The sequence below is a fragment of the Scyliorhinus torazame genome, chromosome 16 (genome assembly GCF_047496885.1).
Source record: "Scyliorhinus torazame isolate Kashiwa2021f chromosome 16, sScyTor2.1, whole genome shotgun sequence".
NCBI lineage: Eukaryota > Metazoa > Chordata > Chondrichthyes > Carcharhiniformes > Scyliorhinidae > Scyliorhinus > Scyliorhinus torazame.
In genome coordinates this window covers 9067443-9091902 of record NC_092722.1, presented here as the reverse complement: position 1 = coordinate 9091902, position 24460 = coordinate 9067443, and the positions used below count along the sequence as shown (strand labels likewise).

Below are 24460 nucleotides of genomic sequence, written 5' to 3'. Positions count from 1 at the left end.
GCCATTGTTGCGAGCTGGCTGGGGTTGGCTGAGCAAGTGTAGCTTAAGTGCTGCTTGACCTTCTTAGCCGGGGGCCGGCGAGCGCGGTCCCGGCGAATCAGCTGGTGAGGCGTTATTTGTGGCGAAAACCCCGTGAGGCCTTGTGAAGCCAACCAATTAACGTTGAATTGTGTTTCTGGTTTTGTTGGGCCAAGCGTCGGAGAGCTTCCGACAATTCCCGCTCGGTCGTTTCCCGGAGAATCGCACCCCTCGTTTTTAATAATAGGGGAGTATTAGGATCTGGGAAACATTAAGCAGTTGCACGTTTGTCAACAATTGCAGATAGATTTATGAATCTTGCCGTGGGTGTGAATCTTTAACCAGATGGCCTTGGGCGATTGGGGAAGTGTAATCTGTTGTGCGGGAGCGATTGTGAGTTTGCTTTTCTGGGAAAGGGAGTTGTTAGTTCAGCTCCCTGGTGTCTCTTGCAACCCAAAGCCGACAGGAATGTTCATCGGCAACCTGCCAACTGGAACGTGCAGCCAATAAAAACTCGAAGAATTCACCACAGGGCGGAGGGCAGCATGGTTTGTGATTTGACTTTTGCGGGAAAGGGAGGTGTTCCAGGCAAGGAGCAGCCTTTATGGGACCTGTTGACATTGAGAGATGGGAAAAGCCCAAAAAGAAAACTTTCCAGTGACGTTCCTAACATATCAAGAAAAGTCCGGTGATACATTGGGGCTCTGGACGAGTTGGGCATCATTATCTTCACTTGGCTATAGAGGCTGAAGAATCCTGGGGGATTGCAGAGGAGTGCGGAGGAGGAGTTCCTGATGCTCAATGAGTAATATAGAATTCCAAATACTTTTCAATTGTGATCATAAAGAAATAATGTTCCATTTAAAACATTATCTCTTGAACTGAGGAGTATATATTTGAACCATTAGAAATAATAACACATTAGATTAGCTTTATTTGCCTGTTTGAAAAATGAAATGAAAATCGCTTATTGTCACAACAAGGCTTCAAATGAAGTTACTGTGAAAAGCCCCTAGTCGCCACATTCCGGCGCCTGTTTGGGGAGGCTGGTACGGGAATTGAACCTGCGTTGCTGGCCTGTCTTAAAGGCCAGCTATTTAGCCCTGTGCTAAACCAGCCCCTTACTTTTTAAAAACTGGAAATCTTAAATAAAATCATAAAATGCTGGTAATACATGGTTCTTCCTATTACATTCGCTGACTGATTGTCCAATTTTGGGTTTGATGCTGTTTTGGATTCAGTTCCCCCAACACCGGTATAACCGATGGTGTCAGCTCTGTCTCATTGGGTAGAGTCAGATGATTGTAAGTTCGAGTCCCACTCCAGGGCTTGAGGGAATGCTGTATTGTTTAGATTCCTGCTTTTCGAGGGGATTGAGGCCCCATTGATCCCATGGCATTCTTTTATAATGTGGAGATGCCGGCGTTGGACTTGGGTGAGCACAGTAAGAAGTCTTACAACACCAGGTTAAAGTCCCAACAGGTTTGTTTCAAATACTAGCTTTCGGAGCGCTGCTCCTTCCTCAGGTGAATGAAGAGGTAGATTCCAGAAACATATATATAGACAAATTCAAAGATGCCAGACAATGCTTAGAATGCGAGCATTTGCAGTTAATTAAGTGTTTACAGATCCAGAGATAGGGGGTTACCTATCTAAGCATTGTCTTGCAACTTTGACTTTGTCTATATATATGTTTGTGGAATCTACCTCTTCATTCACCTGAGGAAGGAGCCGTGCTCCGAAAGCTAGTGTTTGAAACACACCTGTTGGACTTTAACCTGGTGTTGCAAGAATTCTTACTATTCTTCTATAAGAGAGCTGTGACATGGTCTACAATGGTCTGGCCAATACCTATCCCTGAACCAGACTCTCCGAAAGAGGATTACATAGCCATTATCACATTGCTGTTTGTGGGAACTTGCTGTGTCTGAATTGCGGGCCCCATTTCCTCTGTTACAACAATTTTTACACTTCAGAAAGTACTCTGTTGACGGAGATATCGGGTCGTAGTGAAAAGCATGATATAAGTGCAATTTCTTTTCCCTTTCAACTAGTGCAAGAGCTCCCTGTATTTTTGAGCGCAAATTGGTTTCAGGACCTTTTGCCCTGCTTTTAAAATTATCCCTGCCAAAATCAGACCCCGCCCACAAAACTGATGACACACCCAGGGTCAATTCATCCATCATGGGAGCTTTTGCTGGTTGTGTTCATTTGCAAACTTCCAAAAATGAACCTCAGCAGAAGGAGACCGATAGCTGCATCTTGAAAGGTTTTGTAGCCAAAGGGTCTGCCACATAAAGGGTTAACGTGGGACTGGGTGCAACCCTGCCCGCACAGTGATGTGGGAGAAGACATGACCCACACCTAGGGGGGGGTCAGTGTAGCATTGGACAGAGCTGTGTGTAGAAGCAAGCATGGAGACAGCCCCTAACTTGGACCTTTACTGTACCTATGCATATCATTTCTAGCAGCTAGATACTTACTGTTCAACTACCCAAGACTATGATTTACCAATAAGACCCACTCAACAATGTCGACACGGTAGCACAGTGGTTAGCACTTTTGCTTCACAGCACCAGGGTCCCACGTTCGATTCCCAGCTTGGGTCACTGTCTGTGTGGAGTCTGCACGTTCTCCTTGTGTCTGCGTGGGATTCCTCCGGATGCTCCGGTTTCCTCCCACAAGTCCTGAAAGATGTGCTTCTATAGGTGAATTGGACATTCTGAATTCTCCCTCAGTGTACCCGAACAGGCGCCGAAGTGTGGCGACTAGGGGCTTTTCACAGTAACTTCACTGCAGTGTTAATGTAAGCCTACTTGTGACACTAATAAAGATAGTTATTAATCACTGTCGGCGGTTACAATTTGCTGACATGAACTTAAGGTTGAGAAGAGTCCAATGTGAGTTGGTTTGAACTCCCCTGTTGTTCCGCCTCATTGCAACAACCTTATTAATTGGGACCAAGAGAAGGGCAACTGGTTGGAGCGATCTCTTGCACTTTGTACTTTGTTTTTTTAAAGTCTTTTATTATGTTTTTTTCAAGATGTGAATACAGTTCAAAGGAAAGAGAACATTGGTGTGTGAGTGTATAATTTGTGTATCATTTATATATAATATATACACACATACACACAAATAAGTGTGTGGTGGAGGCAGGTCCAATCCAGGCTTCCAAGATGGCATTAAGCTGGTCATTCAAATAGAAACAGTGTGCAGGGACTCGGGGAAAAGGCAGCAGCATGGCGCTGAGTCATGTTGCTCGTTTGGAGAGCCGGTGCAGACACAATGGGCCGAATGGCCTCCTCCTGCACCGTAGCAATTCTGCGATTAAGTGGGTCTTAAACATGGCAAGTGCTGAGAACTCGAAGGAGTTTCAGTGGCTCCGAAAAAGGGGGCAGTTCAGCTCTGTGAGAGAAGCCACAATCGACACACCTCGCCTTTGCATCTTTCGTCAAATACCTGCTGAGGTATCCCTGCGATAGCGAAAGGAAATTGAAAAGTGGTCGCAGAATTTGGTCTCACCCAGGTGACAGGGTTAAGATGGCTGCATATGAAATGAAAATGAAAATCGCTTATTGTCACAAGTAGCCTTCAAATGAAGTTACTGTGAAAAGCCCCTAGTCGCCACATTCCGGCGCCTGTTCAGGGAGGCTGGTACGGGAATTGAACCGTGCTGCTGGCCTGCCTTGGTCTGCTTTCAAAGCCAGCGATTTAGCCCAGTGCTAAACCAGCCCCATCATACACGGTTTCACCATTCACTGCTTGATGGCGTTCCCCTGTTCTTGTTCTTTCGTAGGTAAGTAAATCCCATGTTAACTGGGACCGAGGGTGCGAGACATCTCCTTGCATTTTGTTTATTTAGCCTTTTATGAATTAACTTATTTTCAAGGTGAGAATATAGTTCAAAGAAAAGAGGACTTAAAGAGAGGTACTTGTGTGCACAATTTATAGATAACATATACACACACACACATGTACATACCAGTAAAAGACATGACATCACACCGTCAGACAATGGACCAACAATGTCTTTTGGTTTATGCAGCATTTGAAGAAAATGATTTGAGAGGAATGATGTACTCTTCATTTTAGGTCTTCATGAGTTTGACAGCGTGCGTGATTCTGAGGTAAATGAGTTTCGAGGGAATATGCGCCAGTTTTGTGAGGAGAAGGCGGACGAGAGGCAACGACTCTCATGGTGGCAATGGATGGAATACAGCTTTCCCAGGGATCTGGAGCCAATCCCAGAAGTATCAGATAACTGCATTACCAGGAAGCAGAGTAGCCGAAACGTTGTGATAAATGTGAAATTTCAGTACACTGAAGTGAGTACACAATGCTTTCTTACTTGTTCTAATAGTCTCAATTGAAACAACTGCAAAAAGATCAAATCCCAATCTTTAAGAATAGCAAGAAGCCCCCATGCCTCAAGCCATCTCAGTCCCAAAGGAGTGATTATTGCCTGTTTGAAGTGCACAAAGAACAATATAGCACATGGACAGGCCCTTCGGCCCTCTAAGCCTGTACCGGTTATGATACCAGCCTGAGGGCCAAAACCCTCAGCACTTCCAAGGGCGGTATCCCTCTATACCCATCCTATCCATGTACTTGTCGAGATGCCTTTTGAACGTTGGTAATGTATCTGCTTCCACAACCTCCCCTGGCAACGCGTTCCAGGCACTCACCACCCTCTGTGTAAAAAACCTGCCTCGCACATCTTCTTTAAGCTTTGCCCCACGGACCTTAAACCTCTGCCCCCTGGTGACTGAGCCCTCCACTCAGGGAAAGAACACCTGCCCATCCACTCTATCCCTGCCCCTCATAATCTTGTAGACTTGTAGACACTGTACTATTATAAAACATTCGGAAGAAGGCAACACTGAGGGCATCTGCGGGGTATCTAAATGATTCACGTCAAGGAAGCCATTTTGTCCCAACTAAAAAATACATCCAAGAGCACTTGCGATCCCAGGGCAGACAAGGCTACGGACCAAGTATTGGAAAATGGGATTAGAATTATTAGGTTGTTTTTGACCGGCGTGGATGCGATGAGGCGAAGGGCCTTTTGCATCCTGTATGATTCTCTGACTCGAAGCAAATGCTGGAATTCTGAAATAAAAGCAGAAATGCTGGAAATAATGACAGGTCTGGCCACATGTGCGGTGAGAGAGGCAGAGTTTAAGAGGAAAAGGTCATCAGAAAGGTCACAACCGGAAACGATGACTCTGTTGTCTCTGGCCCTCCAGCTGTTGCCAGACCTGCCGAGTATCTCATCTTGGGTGAGGTTTGAGAAGTAATCTTCCTCATCACAGTCACTAGCTTAAAATTCACACCTTATCAAAGAGATGTACTGGCCTGGAAACTGCAAGATGCTGTATCTATGTGGGTGTGGAAGAGTGCAATAGTACAATAGTCAGTGTATATAAAAGCCATTAATCATTGTTCAGTGTTGAATAATGACCCACCATTCAAAGTTGCACCAAAACTTACTTTCCAGAATTTCGTAATCATAAGATGGGCAAAAACAGAACATAGCTGAACAAAAGTGATGGAATCTGAGGTTTGTTTTCCGGCTGAGTTTTAGCTGATTTCTGCCATGGGAAACAGGAGGGGATTTCCACATGACCAAGAATCCCAGGCTAGGGAGATGGAAAATTACCCTGAACTCTGGGATGACTAGGGAAAGACTACTTCCTCCAACTAGAGAGTCAGTTAAGACTATGATAAAAGGAGAATTTACACAGAGGGTTGTAGGAATATGTCATCGAAGAATGGTCAAGGCAAGGACCTTTGGGCACTTTGAGGGAGAAAGAGCACTAGTGGATTGGCCGTGCTACATTGCCCTTTGGTGTCCAGCGAGAAGATTGGGGGGAAAGACTAAGGTAATGGGATTAATCTTGGTCGTGCAGAAAGTTGTGCCTTCAAAGTCCCATTCCAGAAAGGTGAGCCCAAACTCGAGGCTGATACTCCCTCCAGTGTAGTACTGAGGGAGTGCTGCACTGTTGGAGATGCCATTTTGTAAGATGAGGCATTAACCAGAGACTTTCTTAGGCGGAGGTGAAAGATTCCAGAGAAAGAGCTGCCAGAGGAGCAATGTGATTATCCCAGTGTGCAGGCCCAATACTAATCCCTCCAGCAACAACACTAAAACAGACCATCTGGCCATTATAACGTTGCCGCGTGTGATACCTTACCTCTGCACAAATGATTGCCGCATTTCCTGCATTCCTACAATAACTGCACTTCAAAAATACTTTACCAGCTGTAAAATACTTTGGAATATCTAAAGGGTGTCATAGAATTTACAGTGCAGAAGGAGACCATTCGGCCCATCGAGTCTGCACCGGCTCTTGGAAAGAGCACCCTACCCAAGGTCAACATCTCCCCCCTATCTCCATAACCCAGTAACCCCACCCAACACTAAGGGCAATTTTGGACACTAAGGGCAATTTAGCATGGCCAATCCACCGAACCTGCACATCTTTGGACTGTGGGAGGAAACCGGAGCACCCGGAGGAAACCCACGCACACATGGGGAGGATGTGCAGACTCCGCACAGACAGTGACCCAAGCCGGAATCGAACCTGGGACCCTGGAGCTGTGAAGCAATTGTGCTATCCACAATGCTACTGTGCTGCTGGTATGAAAGGCACTATGTAAATGTAAGTTCCTTAATATGGCAAGAGGCTAATTACAAACATGATGGGTTGAATATCATCCGTCAGTACATCCAATTTCAATCCTGATTGTTACCCTGCCAGCTCTGCATTAAAGTCTGCACCTGGCTACCTGCGCTGTATGGTTGAGTAAACACTCGGTACTCATTCTGCGCGATCACCTGGCGGGTCCTCATTCCAGGGAGCAGAATTTGAAAGGTGGTCGGCTGCGAAATGGCAGAATCGAGGCTATCGCTTTGCAGCCCTGCCTCTGGGCCTCCCGTTGAATTCAGCTCTCATCCCGAAAACCTCTTGACATGACCCCGTTGTAGAATGGTCACTGGGGAGAGATTCCGGAAGGTGCTCGGAAACCTCGGGAACCATTCCAGGCAGAGTCAACAGTTTCAGGAAGCTGAAGATAGGGAGGAAATCGGCTCATGTAAAAAAACACACGCTCCTGTCCAACTCTGGGAATACTGCATTCAGGGTAACAGCAGTTTACAGAGGAAGAAAGCGCTGAGGCCTTAAACCTTTAATTGCCGCAGTTCCACAACACAATCAAAATTAATACTCTCGCCTATCAAAAAAATAAATGTTTCTCTTTGACTAAATCTTCACTTCAGTGAGCACCAGCTGTGAAAAGAGGCCTGGGTGGCAGGGGGCGGGGGGGGGGGGGGGGGGGGGGGGAGCAGACGGGTGGGTGGGGCGGGGGGGAGCAGAGGGGTGGGGAGAGGGGAGCAGAAAGGGGTGGGGGTGAATCAGATTTGTCACAGATGAAGAGAGGAACGTTATATAATCTTCCTTCTTTATACAATGACATTTTTGAAAGATCTAATTTAAGGCCCCAGCCCCTGTAATCGACAAACCCAGAGTTGAATTTTGCCTGGGGTCCAGTGCAGTTTATGAGACATGAAGTGTGTTTAGTTCCCTTATCACTGTTCCTCCAAGAATGTACCATCGAGAAAACCACAGACATGAGTTACAGATACACCCAGTAGGGAGACTCTGTCCTAATCTCTGTGCCCCCAACTCCATTCAGACCTGACTATAGCATCCTTCATGTTCCAGAGTTCAGAGCATCATCATGAATACTTTCACTAGGTTGGTCTAATCCCACTCGTGTACCATCCACCAGCATCAGATCATCTTAAACAGGCGGGAGAGGGAGGCAAAGTTGTTCTGATTGTACCATCAGACCAGCTGATCCTGAGCTCCCAATACCGTGTCCACTTACTTCAACTTGCAATTCCTCTACTTGACATTGCACAAAGCTAGATGGCAAAAGGATTGAAATAGAAACCAAAAATGCTGGAAATACTCCATAAGTCAGGCAGCATGTGTGGCGAGAAAGAGAGTTAATGTTTCAGGTCGGTGATCTTGATGAAACAAGCCACACACCATCGTGACTTCCTTCACTGTCCCTGAGTAAGCATCCTCAAAGTCCCTTCCTAACAGCACTGTGGGTATACCTACACCAGTTGGACTACAACAGTTCCTAAGGTCTTTTTAAAAAAATATAAATTTAGAGTCCCCAATTCTTTTTGTTTTTCTATTAAGGAGCAATTTAGCGTGACCAATCCACCTAGCCTGCACATCTTTGGGTTGTGGGGGTGAGACCCACGCAGACACGGGGAGAATGTGCAAACTCCACACAAACAATGACCAGGAGCCGGGATCGAACCTGCGACCTCGGCGCCGTGAGGCAGCAGGGCCTCTTGTCACTAAGGATGTGTGTTAAATGCTGGCCCTGCCGGCAAGGCCCATATCTCATGAACGAATAAAAATAAACGCACTGATCAGAATAGGTCATTTTGCCCAGCATTAATACTCTGCTTGAGCCTCATCCCATCTTTCCTTCTCTAATTATGGCAGCATAACCCTCCAGTAACTCTCCTCACTCCTCCAGCTTGTGATTTTGGAGTTTACCCTTAAATGCATTTATAACATTCAGCTCAATCTGTTTGCACATTCTCACCGAAACGTTCGCTCTTTTCTCTCCCGACAGATGCTGCCAGGACTGCTGAGATTTTCCAGCGTCTTCTTTTCGGTTGCACATTCTCACCGTTCTCTGAATAAAGAGCTTTTGAAATGTTTAGTCTGCTCGGGTAACTGGTGCTTATTTTTTTTTTTTTTTAATCAGGAAAGTTTCAGCTTCCAAATCTCTTCCCAAGCCCCTCCGGAACTTCTCATGAAATTGGCTGTGAAGAAAAAGGCGACAGTTTTCCGACATAAAGTAATTGAAGACCCAGAGGATTACGCCCTCCAAGTGAATGGGACAGAAGAATATATCTATGGAAACTACCCACTCAGTCGATTTAAGGTAAACTGCTTCACCTTCTTGTCTTCATTTAGATCTCGTGCACCATCCCGTTTATCTTTGTTCTGATGCGCTGTTCCCAGTGCCAGTGTTTCCTTCAATGGCTCCTGGGCGTTTGTTCAGCCCTCAGTGATGCTGAAGCTATCCCTATCGGAGGAAGCACTTGGCTTTATGGAGCTCCAGCCTTGACAGTTCTTGAAGAGTGGATCCGGTCAGTCGACTGCTTAACATTTCACAGTAAGGCCTTCGCATTGATACACATAAAATGCTGAGGGGGCTTGACAAGGTAGATGCTGTGAAAATGTTTCCGCTCATTGAGGAAGTCCAGGATTGGGAGAGGGAGGGGGCATTATTTCAGAACAAGGGGCTCTCCCATTTCAGATGGAGGTGAGGTAGAATTTCTTCCCTCAGAGGGTCGCGAGTCTTTGGGATTCCCTTCCCCAAAGAGCAGCGGGGGTCAGGGTCATTGAATATATTCAAGGCTGAGTTAGAGAGATTTTGGATTGACAAGAGAGTCAAGGATTGCGGGGGGACAGGCAGGAAAGTGGAATTAAGGCAACAAACAGAAAATTGCAAAACAGAGCAGGCTTGATAGGCTGAATCGTCTACTGCTCCTATCGTATGTTCTTAACAGTTATCGCTGCTTTTGTACAGATGCTAAAAAGAAACGATATTTCAGGTCTTAAAACTTAACAGCAAGATTGGAATAACATGAAGCGTGTCGATAGTTAGCATGTGCTGTGTTTATGACTTCTAAGCCAAGGAGCTTAACCAGTTGACTCCAACCCCGAAGATCATGCGTTGGATTTTTGGAAACCAATCTGCCTCGGGCAAGTTTCATCCATTCCAGTGTGAGCCCTCAATTTGCAGTGTCCCATTGTGCCATTCCATCTCGGGATAGTGGCTTGGGACCTTCCTATTTTAAAAATAAATTTAGAGTACTCAATTCTTTTTTTCCAATTGAGGGACAATTGAGCCTGGCCAATCCACCTACTCTGCACATCTTTGGGTTGCGAAGGTGAGACCCACGCAGACACAGGGAGAATGTGCAAACTCCACACAGACAGTGACCCGGGGCTGGGATCGAACCCGGGAGCTCGGGTTTTGGGACATTCCTGAGTGGTCATGAAGCAGAGCCAGTGACAATTGTGAGAACCTCAATGATGCAAAATCGCATACCTGGAGGCAGTCAGCAGATTAACGTTTCAAACTCCTTGCAACAGAAGGGCAGTGGAAGGAACGGGGTGCTGTAATTTGAGGATATTACTCATTATTTTAACAAATAATAAAATAAGATGAATATATTACATCCTCCAGCTGCTTGACCTGCCGACAGAGTCTCTCACCCCGATTTACTGGTGAGGTTTTTAATTTTTCAAAAATGGCTAGGTAGCCAAAATTATGCAAAATGGTACCAGACATCAGAATGGAGCAGAAAGGGGAGACCATCTGTTGTGAGTGTTGTGTGTGTTATTGGAGCTGCACTCATCCAGGCAAGTGGAGAGTATTGCATTGCACTCCTGACTGGTGCCATGTAGCTGGCGGACAAGCTTTGGGGAGTCAGGAGGTGAGTTACTCGCTGCAGAATTCACACCGTCTGACGCGATCTTTGCTATAAAGACCTACAGCGTCATCTCTTAAGATAATTATTTGTTCACTGTTTTAGCCATAAAGTGATTGTAAGGACAAACTGCGTCAAAACCTTTAACTGCGACGTGCGTTAACAAGTTACCAGCACCAATGTGCCCTGTATTTTCCCTCTCCAGTATATCTCTAATTGTATATCCGGCAACCTAACTCCACATCTGACGATGGTCCATAATTCCACGATCAGGTCTTGCCAAGAGGAACAGTCCAATAGCATGGGACAAATCACAAAGAGCCGTTCTCACTCCAAACCTCCGCCACTCCCAGTGAAAAGGGTAAGGAACTCCGACTGACTGTCAAATGGATGGGGGTTGTTGCTCTTTTTAGCCTTAGTTTATTAGCTCTGATTACGTCACCTTTGTTCACGAGTCGCCAGGTATCTTTCTGATACCGCCATGTGGTTCAAGTTCAAGTTATGATTAATAAGTCAGCACACCGCTTAGTAAGATTGAAATCAACGGTCATTTATTATATACAACAAGTAATGTTTACACAATAATCCTACTATCTATATAATAAACCTATCACTACTGGCCAATACTTAACTTTAGGAAGAGCCCACCAGGTCAGGGAAACAAATGGCTTATCCAATCGGATCTGGCCCGCGGGATTCAAAAGGCTGCTACAGGTTGATGGCTAGGAGTCTTTACCGGATAGCGATCGCTGGATTCAAAACTTACAGTTGCCAGTTGCTGTTCTTGCGAAGGTCTCGAGCAGGCGAAGAAGGGAGAGAGAGAGCGATCTGAACTTGGCCCCTCACTTTATAGGGTCCAGGGGCTTCCCGCCTCCCGGGGCGGCCCTTGACCCTGAGTCCCAAGTGATTGGATTCTGTTCCCAATCACTGGGTTTGATACATCCAATTGCAAGGCGATTCCCCGATCGGGGGGTGGTCGTTCACCTGTCTTTGTTTCGGCCACTGCAGGCGCCGACAGGTCTGGCCCGGTATTCAATTGCTAATATGTTGCAATTGTTCCCGGGGATAGCCGATTAAACTGCAGATGTCTGGGTGGATGGGCTGTTAATAGCCCTGAGTATCGATCTGGGCCAACTTCTCCAGAGCCGAATATGCTATTCTGTCTGCAGCTGTCCATTTCTGTCTTGTTACCTGCTTTTCCCAGCAGCCTTTCCGGTTAGCCATTTTAAATCGGGTTTAATTAATCGGGACGCTGCCATTTTACGTGGCTACAGGGTGAATATGATGCCCCAGCATAATTAGATTCTAAACATATCACCCCATGATGATGGCCAAGAGGAATTATACTTGGTGCAGTGTCTAATCAATAACCCAATTACCTATTGTTCTGTGCAGTTCATAACCGGATCAGATTTTAATTGTTATCCCAGATTAATTTTGTTGATAGCAGAGCACTTGTAGCCAGGGAGACTTTAAAGTAGCTCACGAGAGGTGGAGCTCAATCATCTACTGTATTCACCTGCTCTTCGTGGACTACTGAATTTGCCCTTTCCAAGTAACCCATTGGTTACAAAGCAGTTTAGGATGTCCCAAGCACATGAAAGATGTCATGTAAGTTCCTTCTCTTGCTGCAAGCTTTGGATCATCCAACCTAATTACACAGGTATCCCAAGTGGAGACACGTTAACATTTCCATTGTCTCGAAACATCTGGCATAGCGCAAACACTGGCTCTGGTTGCGAACAATGATGCAGCAAAACTAGTGAGTGATTGGCAGCATGACATTAAGCAGTGGGTTAATATATAAGACCTTGCAAATGGATCTTATCTAGGGCTGCAAACAAGGTACCTACTCCACTCAGCAAAGAACAAAGAAAAGTACAGCACAGGAACAGGCCCTTCAGCCCTCCAAGCCCGTGGCGACCATGCTGCCCGTCTAAACTAAAATCTTCTACACTTCCGGGGTCCGTATCCCTCTATTCCCATCCTATTCATGTATTTGTCAAGATGCCCCTTAAATGCAGGGTGTTAATGTTGGACTCCATCCCAGAATTGTGCCTGCGGCTTTTTTCCATGAATGTTTGGACTTTTCCTGCATCAACCTTTCGTCTGTTTGAAAATAACAAACCTCTTCTGGTAAAATAAAACCAAATTTACTTTGGCTGAAGTTGAGCCGTCCCAGTAAACTTGATTGATTGACACAGGAAATCCATATCATTGTGGGATTACACAGAAAGACATGGACGCTACAGCTTTGAACAAGGCCATTCAGCCCCTTCAGTCCATGCTGGTCTTGTCCCTCTATAGCGATCCAAATTTTGCTGAATGTTATTTGCCCGAGAATTTCAGCACCATGTAAGACACCTGTTCAGTTTTCTCTTATTGTTTCAATGGTATGAATTTGGTTCATTCAAATTGAGCAAAGATCTCTGCACTAAAACAACAAATATACATCTAGTCGTATCAAGTGGCACTTGGTTCTATATTGTTGAGTTTGCTTCGAAGTTGCATCGGAACCTTTTCTGGAAGTACTTAGGAGATGTGAGATCAGGGGCGGGATTCTCCGACCCCCCGCCGGGTCAGGGAATCGCCGGGGGGGCGGCGTGAATCTCGCCACGACGCCGGCTGCCGAATTCTCCGGCTCCGGGGTTTTGGCGGGGGCGGGAATCGCGCTGGTCGGCAGGCGCTGGCAGCGGCCCCCCCCCCCCGGCGATACTCCGGCCCGCGATGGGCCGAGCGGCCGCCCGTTTGCAGCCGGCCCCACCGGCGTAAATCAAACCAGGTCTGTTCCGGAGGGAGCTGGCTCTACGGGCGGCCTGCAGTATCCTCGGAGGAGCGCGGGGGGATCTGGCCCCGGGAGGGGCCCCCACGGTGGCCTGGCCCGCGATTGGGGCCCACCGATCTGCGGGCGGGCCTGTGCCGTGGGGGCACTCTTTCCCTCCGCGTCGGCCGGTGTAACAGTCCGCCATAGCTGGCGCGGAGAAGAACCCCCATGCGCATGCGCTGGGATGGCGCCAGCACACGCTGGCGCTCCCGCGCATGCGCCAACTTGTGCTGGCCGGCAGAGGCCCTTCGGCGCCGGTTGGCGCGGCGCCAACACCGCCGGCGCCGGCCTATCCCTTGAAGGTGCGGAGGTTTCCGCACCTTCCGGGCGGCCCGATGCCAGAGTGGTTCACGCCACTCCTTGGCACCGGTACGGCCCGCCTCGCCGGGTAGGGGAGTATCCCACCCCAGTTGCAAAAGGAGAATGAAAGGTACTGGCCGGGAATCTCTGAGCCCACGCCGGGTTGGAGAATCCGTCTTGACGCTGAAAATTCCAGCCACACCGCTCCGACGCCGGGTTGCGATTCTCAGGAAACTGGAGAATCGGCGGCAGTCGCGCACGCGCGGTCGACGCGGCGCCGGTCGGGTGCCGTTGAAAGAGGCCCCCGCGGCGATTCTCCGCGGTCGACCAGCCGGGTTCCTGTTGAGGTCTGCCAGCGTGGTTCACATATGGTACCACCCGGCGGGAGCTCGGACCCGCGGCTGCGGTGGCCGTCCTGGTGGGGGTGGCGGGGGGATCAGACTCAGGGGTGGGGGGCCTCCACGACGGACAGGCCCACGATCGGGAGCTACCGATCGGCAGGCGCCCGTGATCTGGGGGGCCTACCTTCTTCTGCGCGGGCCTGCTGTGTCGCTACGCCATGTTGCACGGCGCCGGCGCGAAACGATCACCACGCACATGCGCCGGCGCGGAAACGGCAGTGCTGGGCTGCGTATCGGTGCCAGAGCTGCGTGGAGCACTCCGCTGCCATGCCTGCCCCCTGTGGGCTACTGAATCATTGGGCCAAGTGGCCCGTTAGTGTCGTTGTAAAAGATTCCGGTGAATCCCGGCCCAGAGTTTTGGGCGGCACGGTAGCACAGTGGTTAGCACTGTTGCTTCACAGCACCAGGGTCCCAGGTTCGATTCCCGGCTTGGGTCACTGTCTGTGCGGAGTCTGCATGTTCTCCCCGTGTCCGCATGGGTTTCCTCCGGGTGCTCTGGTTTCCTCCCACAACTCCCGAAAGGTATGCTGTTAGGTGAATTGGACATTCTGAATTCTCCCGCAGTGTACCCGAACAGGCGCCGGAGTGTGGCGCCGAGGGGTTATCATTTGTTATGGGCCAGGGTTTAGAGAATCCCAAAGTGTATCATGGAGTTCACCTGACCCACAACTTTTAATAGATTGTGGTATGGGGAGCACACGGCCCACTCGACAGGTGTGGTACAGCAGAAATGGAAAAGTATTTTTTAAAGCAAAACAATGTTTATTCTATGAACTCAAGTTAACCTTTTTAAAACATAGTGAACATCTTAGCAACCACCAATTCAAATACAACCCCCAAAGAATACAACACTAAGTAATCCTGAATAACTTCCCAAACACCATCCAGAAGATGAAACAAACACCTTTTAACAGAAGCACATCAGGGGTGAAATTCTCCGGAAACGGCGCGATGTCCGCCGACTGGCGCCCAAAACGGAGCAAATCAGACGGGCATCGCACCGCCCCAAAGGTGCGGAATGCTCCGCATCTTTGGGGGCCGAGCCCCAACCTTGAGGGGCTAGGTCGGCGCCGGATGAATTTAAGGACTTTGGTGCCCCGCCAGCTGGTGCGGAAATGACATCTCCGGGCGGCGCATGCGCGGGAGCGTCAGAGACTTCGGCAACCGGCGGGGGCGGGATTCACGCCAGCCCCCGGCGATTCTTCGACCCGGCGGGGGGTCGGAGAATCTCGCCCCAGGTTTACATTCACTACTGAAAACATTTATAATTCTGAATTCACCAAATGATCAAGAGATAGTCTTTTCATGGCAGAGAGAACAGCAGTACACCTGCTCTGACTGGCTTCAGCTCCAACACTGAAAACGAAACTAAAACACACCCTGCAGAAAACAGCCTAACACAAAAGTAAAAAGCTGACAGACAGCCCAGCTCCACCCACACTCTGACATCACTGATAAACACCCATTTCTTAAAGGTACATTTCTTAAACACCCATTTCTTAAAGGTACTCTCACATGACACATTGCAGTGTTAATGTAAGTTGACCTGTGACACTAAGCATTGTAAAGTTTTGAATAATCTCATAAAATATGAGAAAAGTTGCACTGTGGTATGCAAGCCAAAATTGCAGGAAATGTCTTGTTGTAGTGACCACAGTCACTTGGAGTTCAAGGTAGAGCTCCGTGTTTTAGGGACTTTACAGTTTGAAGCTGTTCAGCATCAGTACATGACACACAGGTCCTGTCGTATTCTAACATTCATAGTTTAAAAATAGACCGTGGTAAATGCTTTCAATGTACTGTGTGGTTAATAGTGTTCAAGATGCTAATCAGAAATACAGTGATAGAACCAACCCTCACACACAAAAGTACTTGAATGTAGTAAATCTGCCTCACAGCGCCAGGGTCCCGGGTTCGATTCCCGGCTTGGGTCACCGTCTGTGTGGACCGGTCTGCACGTTCTCCCCGTGTGTGCGTGGGTTTCCTCCGGGTGCTCCCGTTTCCTCCCACAGTCCAAATATGTGCAGGTTAGGTAGATCGGCCACGATAAATTGCCCCCTAGTGTCCGGGAATGTGCAGGTTAGATTATGGTGTTACAGGAATGGTGGAGGGGACGTGGGTAGAGTGCTCTTTCAAAGGGTCGGTGCAGGCTCGATATGCTGAACAAAACCCTTCTGCACTAGGGTTTCTATGATAAACATAACCAGCGAGTCAATGAATATAGCTTAAATTTGCAGGTAGTATTGATTGTTCTTTTCTTTAGTTCTGTCTTGAAAGAGATTTAAAAGAGCATTGGTTCTGGCATCAATAACTGAGCACATTCTTCAATTCCCATCGACAAATCTACCCCCATTAAACCTGCTACCGTGTCCTCCTTTCCAGGCGGGCTCCTGGCTAACCAGCTTTACCGAATGCTGTCAAGACTTTCTGTTTAAGGTGGTCGCTATGGACGCGGAGAAGGCCTTTGGTCGGGTAGAATGGGAATATTTGTGGGAGGTACTGGGGCGGTTTGGGTTCGGGCAGGGGTTAGATTGGATCTGGTTGCTGTATGGGGCGCTGGCAGCGCGTGTAAGGATGAAGCGGGTGAGTTTGGGGTATTTTAGGCTTCATCGTGGGATGAGGCAGGGATGCCCACACTCCCCATTGCTCTTTGCCTGATGCTAGAGCTACTGGCAATGGCGCTTAGGGCGTCAAGGGGTTGGCAGGGGTTAGTGCAGGGGGGGGCGGTGGAGCACAGAGTCTTGCTGTATGCGACCCACTGGAAAGTATTGGGGGGATCATGGATATTTTGGAGGAATTCGACCGGTTCTCTGGGTATAAATTAAACCTGGGGAAGAGTGAGGTCTTTCCGATCCTGGCAAGGGGGCAGGAGGTTGGGCGAGCTGCCGTTTAAGGTGGTGGGGGCGAGTTTCAGGTATCTGGGCATCCAGGTGGCGCGGGGACGGGAGCAGCTACGGAAATTGAATTTGGCCCGGTTGGTGGAGCAGGTGGGACATGCTCCCGCTGTCATTGGCGGGGCGGGTGCAGTCCATCAAGATGATTCTTCTCGTATCCCAGAACCTTCCAATTTTTATTCCAAGGCCTTCTTTAGGAAGATGAATGCATTGAACTTGGGGTTTGTGTGGATGGGGAAAGCTCCACGGGTGGGGACGCGGGGGGGGGGGGGGTCAGGGTGGGGCTTCCATATTTGATGAACTAGTACTGGGCAGCAAATATAGTCATGGTCTGTAAGTGTGTAGTGGGGGCGGGGGTCAGTCTGGGAGCGGATGGAGTCAGGCTCTTGCAAGGGCACTAGCTTAGGGGCACTGATGTATGCGCCTCTGCCGTTCACGGCAGTCAGGTACTCCACAAGTCCGATAGTTGTGACAGCCCTGAGGGAGTGTGGGGTCAGTGGTGGCAGCACCTGAGACTGGAGGGGGCCTCGGTTTGAGCACTGTTTTGTGGGAATCACGTCTTTGTACCCGGCCCGGGGGGGGGGGGGGGGGGGGCGGGGGCGGGGGGGGGGGGTGCTGGACGCGCGGTTCCAGGCATGGCGGCGGGCAGGGATTGAGAGGTTTGGTGACCTATTCGTGGGGGGGGGGGGGGGGGGCAGCTATTCGGGCTTAGGGGGGCTGGTAGAGGAATATCAGCTGCCCAGCGCGAATGGGTTGCGGTACTTAAAGGTTGGGGACTAGGTGAGGAAGCCGGTGCCATCCTTTCCCGACCTGTCCCCCCCCCGGGGTTGCAGGCCAAGGTGGTGTTGAAAACAGGGGTTGCCGAGGGCAGGGTGTTGGAGATCTGCGAGGAATGAATAGACTGGGAGGGCAGCCTGATAGGAGTAGTTCAGCGGAAGTGGGCGGAAGAGCTGAGGAGGGAGCAGGAGGCTGGGCTGTGGGAGGAGGCTCTGAGGAGGGGGAAGGCGGGGGAGGGGTGGAGGGGAAGGCCGGGGGGGTGGGGGGTGGGGGGGGGGGGTGCTGCTTCCCAGCAGATAGCCAGTCCCTTCAGGAGAGGGGAATGGGGGTGACGAGAAGCAAGGAACAGCGCCATGTAGTCGGTGAATATACTTAACACCTGCAAAAAAGGTGAAAAATCTGCAATCTTTTTGTCAGTGGTTTAATACAGAATCTTTACTGAAAGATTGACCTCCCCTCCTTGCCCTCTACTATGTATGAGTGCCTGTGTGTCTGTCTGTGTGTGTGTGTCTGCGTGTGTGAGAGTGATGTGTCTGTCTGTGTGTGTGTGTGTGCCTGCGTGTGTGAGAGTGATGTGTGTGTGTGAGTCTGTCTGTCTGTGTGTGTGGCTGTGTGTGTGAGAGAGAGTGATGTGTGTATCTGTGTGTGTGTCTGTCTGTGTGGGTGTCTTTGTGTGTGTCTGTGTGTGGGTGTGTGACTGTGTGTGTCTGTGTGTGTGTGTCTGTGTGTGTGTCTGTGTGTGTGGGTGTCTGTGTGTGTGTGTGTGAGAGAAAGTGATGTGCCTGTGTGTGCCTGTCTGTGTGTGTCTGTGTCCGTGTGTGCATCTGTGTGCGTCTGTGTGTGTATCTGTGTGTGTGTCTGTGTGTGTGTGCGTGCGCCTGTGTGTGTGTGTCTGTGTGTATCTGTGTGTGTATGTGTGTGTGTCTGTGTGTGTGTCTGTCTGTGTGCGTGTGTGCCTGTGTGTGTGTGTCTGTGTGTATCTGTGTGTGTACGTGTGTGTGTACGTGTGTGTGCCTGTGTCTGTGTGTGTGTGTGTGTGTGCCTGTGTCTGTGTGTCTGTCTGTGTGTGTGTTTTTTTTTTTACAGGCACAGACAAGCTCCAAAAAGCAAGGATGAAAACAATTCAGATTTTTCTTTTGCCCTTTCAGAGATTTTTGCTTTCATGCCACTTTCTTTGTGCTTTCTTTACTTAAAAAAAAAAGGCCCAGCTCTACAATATTACTATTATATACCGGCCTTAAAATCAGCTGGAAAGAAAAACAAGGCTTTGCTGTTGGAGCTGTTTGTAGTTTGACAAAACTCAAGAGTGAAGAAATCACATGCTGTGTACTCAGTGACCTTCCAGATTGCAAAAAGCAATTTGTTTTTTTATTCATTCATGAGATGTGAGCATCACAGGCAAGGCCAGCATTTATAGCTCATCCCTAATTGTCCTTGAGAAGGTGGTGCTGAGCATGTGATACCTACCTCCCCCCCCCCCCCAATCTGTGGGAACGAGTTTAATTTTCTGCTTGATCAGTTTTGGTAAAAACTGAACGGTTTTACTCATGCCCCATTTGTACCCACTGTGCCACATCACTCTGGAAGCACAGGGGAACCCCAACCGCCTGCAAGTTGTAAATAACATGCAGGCCCAACACATGTGAAATGTCACGGAATTTACTATTTTCAATCGTTTCAATGTCGGAAGGATTTGGGCAATGGGAGCCAAAGAGAAAGGGGACGAGTGCAGGAATCCAACCCACGAGAATCGCTGAATAAGGAGCAACAGGTCTTGTGGCAAAGTGGGCCAGAAACCTGGGGTTCGAGCCCCACTCCAGGACTTGATGGTCACGGGCGGTGGTCTAACAGGTTGACTATCAACCTAGAAATCCTTCCAATATGTCTATGGAAATCCTTCCAATATGTCTATGGAAATCCTTCCAATATGTCTATGGCAGGTGGCAAGAGCGGGAGAGTTTCCTGGTCAACCAGAAACGTGCGGTAATGCACCACAAAAACCTCCTCACGTTAAGACTCCAGTTCCAAGCTCTTACCACAGGCTCCGTGATAGGCGCCTGGAGCCCGCTTCAAGGTACTGCCAGAGAGAATAAGAGGCAAGAAAATTGGCGTGCGTGCTACATTGGCAGCGTAGATTTGTGACATTTTATCAATTTGTGTTGAACGACAAAATTAAGGCGGGTTGAGTCCCTCTCGCTATAGTACATAGAACATACAGTGCAGAAGGAGGCCATTCGGCCCATCGAGTCTGCACCGACCCACTTAAGCCCTCACTTCCACCCTATCCCCAAAACCCAATAACCCCTCCTAGCCTTTTTTGGACACTAAGGGCAATTTTAGCCTGTTTAACCCACCTAACCTGCACGTCTTTGGACTGTGGGAGGAAACTGGAGCACCCGGAGGAAACCCATGCAGGCAGGGGGAGAACGTGCAGACTCCGCACAGACAGTCACCCAACGGGGAAGCGAACCTGGGACCCCGGCGCTGTGAAGCCACAGTGCTAACCAGTGTGGTACCGTGCTGCCCAATGTTGGATGGAAAGAATTTGGGACGGATTTCTGCTCCCAAGGTGGGCAGCTCAAAATCAGGACCCCCCCCCCCCCCACCCCGCCCCATATGGAGGCTAAAATGGCTTCTGCCTGCATCTCACCATTTGTGAAGGCCTCCAGAGTCAATTCAACTCTGCAATAACCCGGCCGATTGGCAAAAATCCTCCTCTCAATTGGCCTTTCTATTTCTGAATTTCCATTTGACAGCTGAGTAGCTAGAGTGACAGCAGATCCCAAATCTGTCAATCCGCATTTCCAACCACAGCTGTTCCTATTATTACAGGCTTCTTGGGTCCTTTCCGAAAAGGGGGAAATAGATAGACAACCTGTTTTGCATCTCTGCTGAATGTCGGCACGCGAGAGGGGGGGGTGGGAAGAGACCAAAGTTTGAACATTTGACAATTGAGCGATTTGCTTATTTGTCATAAATGTAACTTCAGACCCTGATTAACAAGCATCTGATGCAGTAAAAAATTTCTGTTTTAGAGTTTATTACAAGTGTTGCAAAAGCGATTCCAGTTACCAACTCACATTAACCGAGTTTGTCAGATCGACTGTCAAATAGCAAAGAATTAATTCAGTGACAACAACAAAAAGCTTTTGTTCTTCCAGTGACCAGCATTTACTTCAACACAGGAAATGTTGGTAGAAAAGGTTTGATTTAATTTGAACAGATTAAAAGCAATTCTGCGCCTTCTGCTTTAAATAAAAATTATTTTAAAAAATTAAATGTGATTTGGACACTATGGGCGTCATTCTCCGACCCCCCAGCGGGTCGGAGAATGGCCGTTGGCCGCCGTGAATCCCGCCCCCGCCGGTTGCCGAAGTCTCCGAAGGGAGAAAAGTCGGCGGGGCGTTAATGTCGCCGCTGCCGCGGAGAATGTCACGGGTCTGCGATATTCTCCCTTCCGGATGGGCCGAAGTCCCGTCGACTTGATGACCGTTCACGTCGACGTAAATTAAACCTCCTTTTCATCGGCGTGACCCGGTGCTCCAGGCTCACGCCGACCAGCGTGGAGGCGAGTGACAGCCTGGGGGGTTGGCTCTGGGCAGGCGATGGCGTGGCCGCAGTCTGAATGCGTGAGGAGAGGTGTGTCTCGGGTTGTGTGTGTGTGTGTGCGCGGCGGGGGGGGGGGGGTGGTTAGAGTAGGCTGGGCTCCGGGGGAGTGCCGGGAGGGGGTCCGTGTCGGGGTGGAGGTTGGGGGGGGGGGGTCCGTGCCGGGGTGGAGGTTGGGGGGGGGTCCGTGCTGGGGTGGAGGTTGGGGGGGGGTCCGTGCCGGGGTGGAGGTTGGGGGGGGGTCCGTGCTGGGGTGGAGGTTGGGGGGGGGTCCGTGCTGGGGTGGAGGTCGGGGGGGGGGTCCGTGCCGGGGTGGAGGTTGGGGGGAGGGGTCCGTGCCGGGGTGGAGGTTGGGGGGGGGTCCGTGCCGGGGTGGAGGTTGGGGGGGGGTCCGTGCCGGGGTGGAGGTTGGGGGGGGGTCCGTGCCGGGGTGGAGGTTGGGGGGGGGGTCCGTGCCGGGGTGGAGGTTGGGGGGGGGGTCCGTGCCGGGGTGGAGGTTGGGGGGGGTCCGTGCTGGGGTGGAGGTTGGGGGGGGGGGTCCGTGCCGGGGTGGAGGTTGGGGGGGTCCGTGCCGTGCCGGGGTGAGGTGGGGGGGGGTCCGTGCCGGGGTGGAGGTTGGGGGGGGGTCCGTGCTGGGGTGGAGGTTGGGGGAGGGTCCGTGCCGGGGTGGAGGTTGGGGGGGGGGGTCCGTGCTGGGGTGGAGGTTGGGGAGGGGGGGTCCGTGCCGAGGAGGGGGATGGGAGGGCAAGTGAGTTGGTCCACCTGGCCAGGTGCCAGCCTCCAACAGTTGGACCCATGTGGTCCATGCCACCTGGCTGGGGGGAGGAGGGGATATGGGCAATGATGACATGTCGTCGTTCTCCTCCCCCCCACCAGGCCGTCATGTTTTCAGATCATCCAGCGATGTTGGCCGCCGTGGTGGCAGCCGCTCATGTCTATGTTGCCCTGGATGAGGAGGAGGAGGAGGAGGAGGAGCGTGCCAGAGAGGCGGCGCAGGCTGCTGCAGAGGGGCAGGCGGCAGCCGCCCAGGCTGGAGGGACACCTGACCGACAGAACGAGGAGGGGGAGGAGGACGTCGCGGCCCCACGGCAACGGAGGCACCCGAGGGCGCCCCGTGTGTACCGGCCCCGGCAGTCATACCAGGACCTCACGGACATGGAATGCAGGAGGAGACTCCGGATGAGCCGGGAAACCGTGGCACACATCTGCCACCTGCTGGCACACCTGTCACCGCGTGGCACTGGCGGGGGACACCCTCTCCCCGTGTCCGTCAAGGTTACGGTGGCCCTGAACTTTTATGCAACGGGGTCATTCCAGGCACCGAGTGGGGACCTGTCCGGCATATCGCAGACATCGGTGCACCGGTGCATCCGGGCAGTGACAGATGCCCTATATGCCATGGCGCACCGCTACATCCGCTTCCCCGTGGACCGGGCCAGCCAAGATGCCCGGGCCGTGGGCTTCTCTGCCGTTGCCGGGTTCCCCATGGTCCAGGGCACGATCGATGGGATGCACATCGCCGTGCGGCCACCTGCAGATAACAGGGCCGTGTTCACGAATAGGAAGGGGACCTATTCGATGAACGTACAGGTGGTCTGCGACCACCGCATGATGATCCTGCACGTCTGCGCCCGTCACCCAGGCAGTGTACACGACTCATTCGTGTTGTCGCGGTCATCCATCCCCGGCATGTACGAGCGACGCCATCCCCGGCTGAGGGGCTGGTTGCTGGGCGACAGGGGCTACCCATTGCGATCGTGGCTGATGACGCCTATACGGAGGCCACGCAATGAGGCGGAGAACCGCTACAATGATGCCCATGTAGCGACAAGGGGAGTGATCGAGAGGTGCTTTGGCGTGCTGAAGATGCGTTTCAGATGCCTGGACCTCTCTGGGGGCGCCCTCCAGTATCGGTCAGATAGGGTCGGCCGCATCATTGTGGTGTGCTGCGTCCTGCACAACATAGCCCAGCAGAGGGGCGATGTGCCGCAGGCAGAGGAGGGCGGAGTCGAGGAGCAGCAGGAAGAGGCCCAGTCCTCCCAGATGAGGGGGATGGGGGCAATGGTCAGGGCAGACGGGGTAGACACAGGCGGGTGGCTGTCCACCATTACCGGCTGGCCCAGCGGGCACGGGACAGACTGATAGACGCCCGCTTCACTGACTAGATGGGCGTGGGAATCGGGTAGTATGGCCACAGACCGCACACCATGGCAACAGCCGACCACCCACACCCCCCACCCATCCACCCACCCAGCACCCTCACCCCCCTCCCCAACCCCACCCACCCCACCCGCATGCACCCCCCCCCCCCCCCATTGCCGATCCACCTGCGGCACAACGGGCCGGGCTCACACAGTTGCGGGTGGACGCGTGTCTATCGCAGGCCATGGAGGATGATGACAACCCGCCCTGTGATGAGCTCCTGGCTCTACATCGTTGGACTATGTCTGACCCATGGCCACAGTACCACCATCCACCCGGACCATCCCTGCATGCGGCTGTGACACTGCAGCGCACGGTCCCGTCCTCTGCCCGGGGGATGTTGATGGTGGCCCAGGGGGAAGGGGGCAGACTCACCTGGGGCTGAGGTAAGACCACCCCTCACACACACACTTGCGCTCAACGTACATGACACCCCCGCACACTTTGGACAGAGCACAAAGGCAGCTTCGGTAGGTGTAACATTGACTTTAATAACCAAAGGAGTTCATGCACGTGCCCTAGCCCCTAAAACTCATCTGTGCCCTGCACCCGTGCCAACTTACTCAGTGTCTAATTGTTCGGCCTTACGGGCCCTTTGACTATGTCTACGTGGTTCCCCAGACGGTACAGCAGAACTGGAGGTGGACTCCTGTGATTCCTGCCCTCTGACACTGGATCCCTTTGGCGGACGTTTCCTGGGGCGTCCTGGCCTAGATGGGCCAGGCTGCGGCCCGGGCGACTGGGATGGCGAGCTGCCAGCCTGTCCTGCCCGTTACCCACCCGATGCACCTGGGACGGAAGGGGGGGAGTCCGAGGTGTCGCGGTGTACCGGGACCTCCCCTACAGAGGGAGCCGGGACAGACCACACCACCTCCTCCTCCCTCGGGGTGCCCGATGGCCCCCA

The 24460-nt window shown here is 51.1% G+C and overlaps 1 protein-coding gene across 3 annotated transcripts in view; it reads left to right on the top strand.

Annotated features, from left to right (window-relative positions):
* Window positions 1-24460, top strand: part of pik3cd (phosphatidylinositol-4,5-bisphosphate 3-kinase, catalytic subunit delta) — a 238423-nt gene that overhangs the window by 134450 nt on the left and 79513 nt on the right. For all 3 annotated transcript variants that reach the window (XM_072477912.1, XM_072477913.1, XM_072477914.1), the window contains 3 exons: window positions 4111-4343; window positions 8815-8994; window positions 10758-10913. In XM_072477912.1, the coding sequence (XP_072334013.1) occupies window positions 4111-4343; window positions 8815-8994; window positions 10758-10913 (569 nt within the window). The remainder of the gene's footprint in view (window positions 1-4110; window positions 4344-8814; window positions 8995-10757; window positions 10914-24460) is intronic.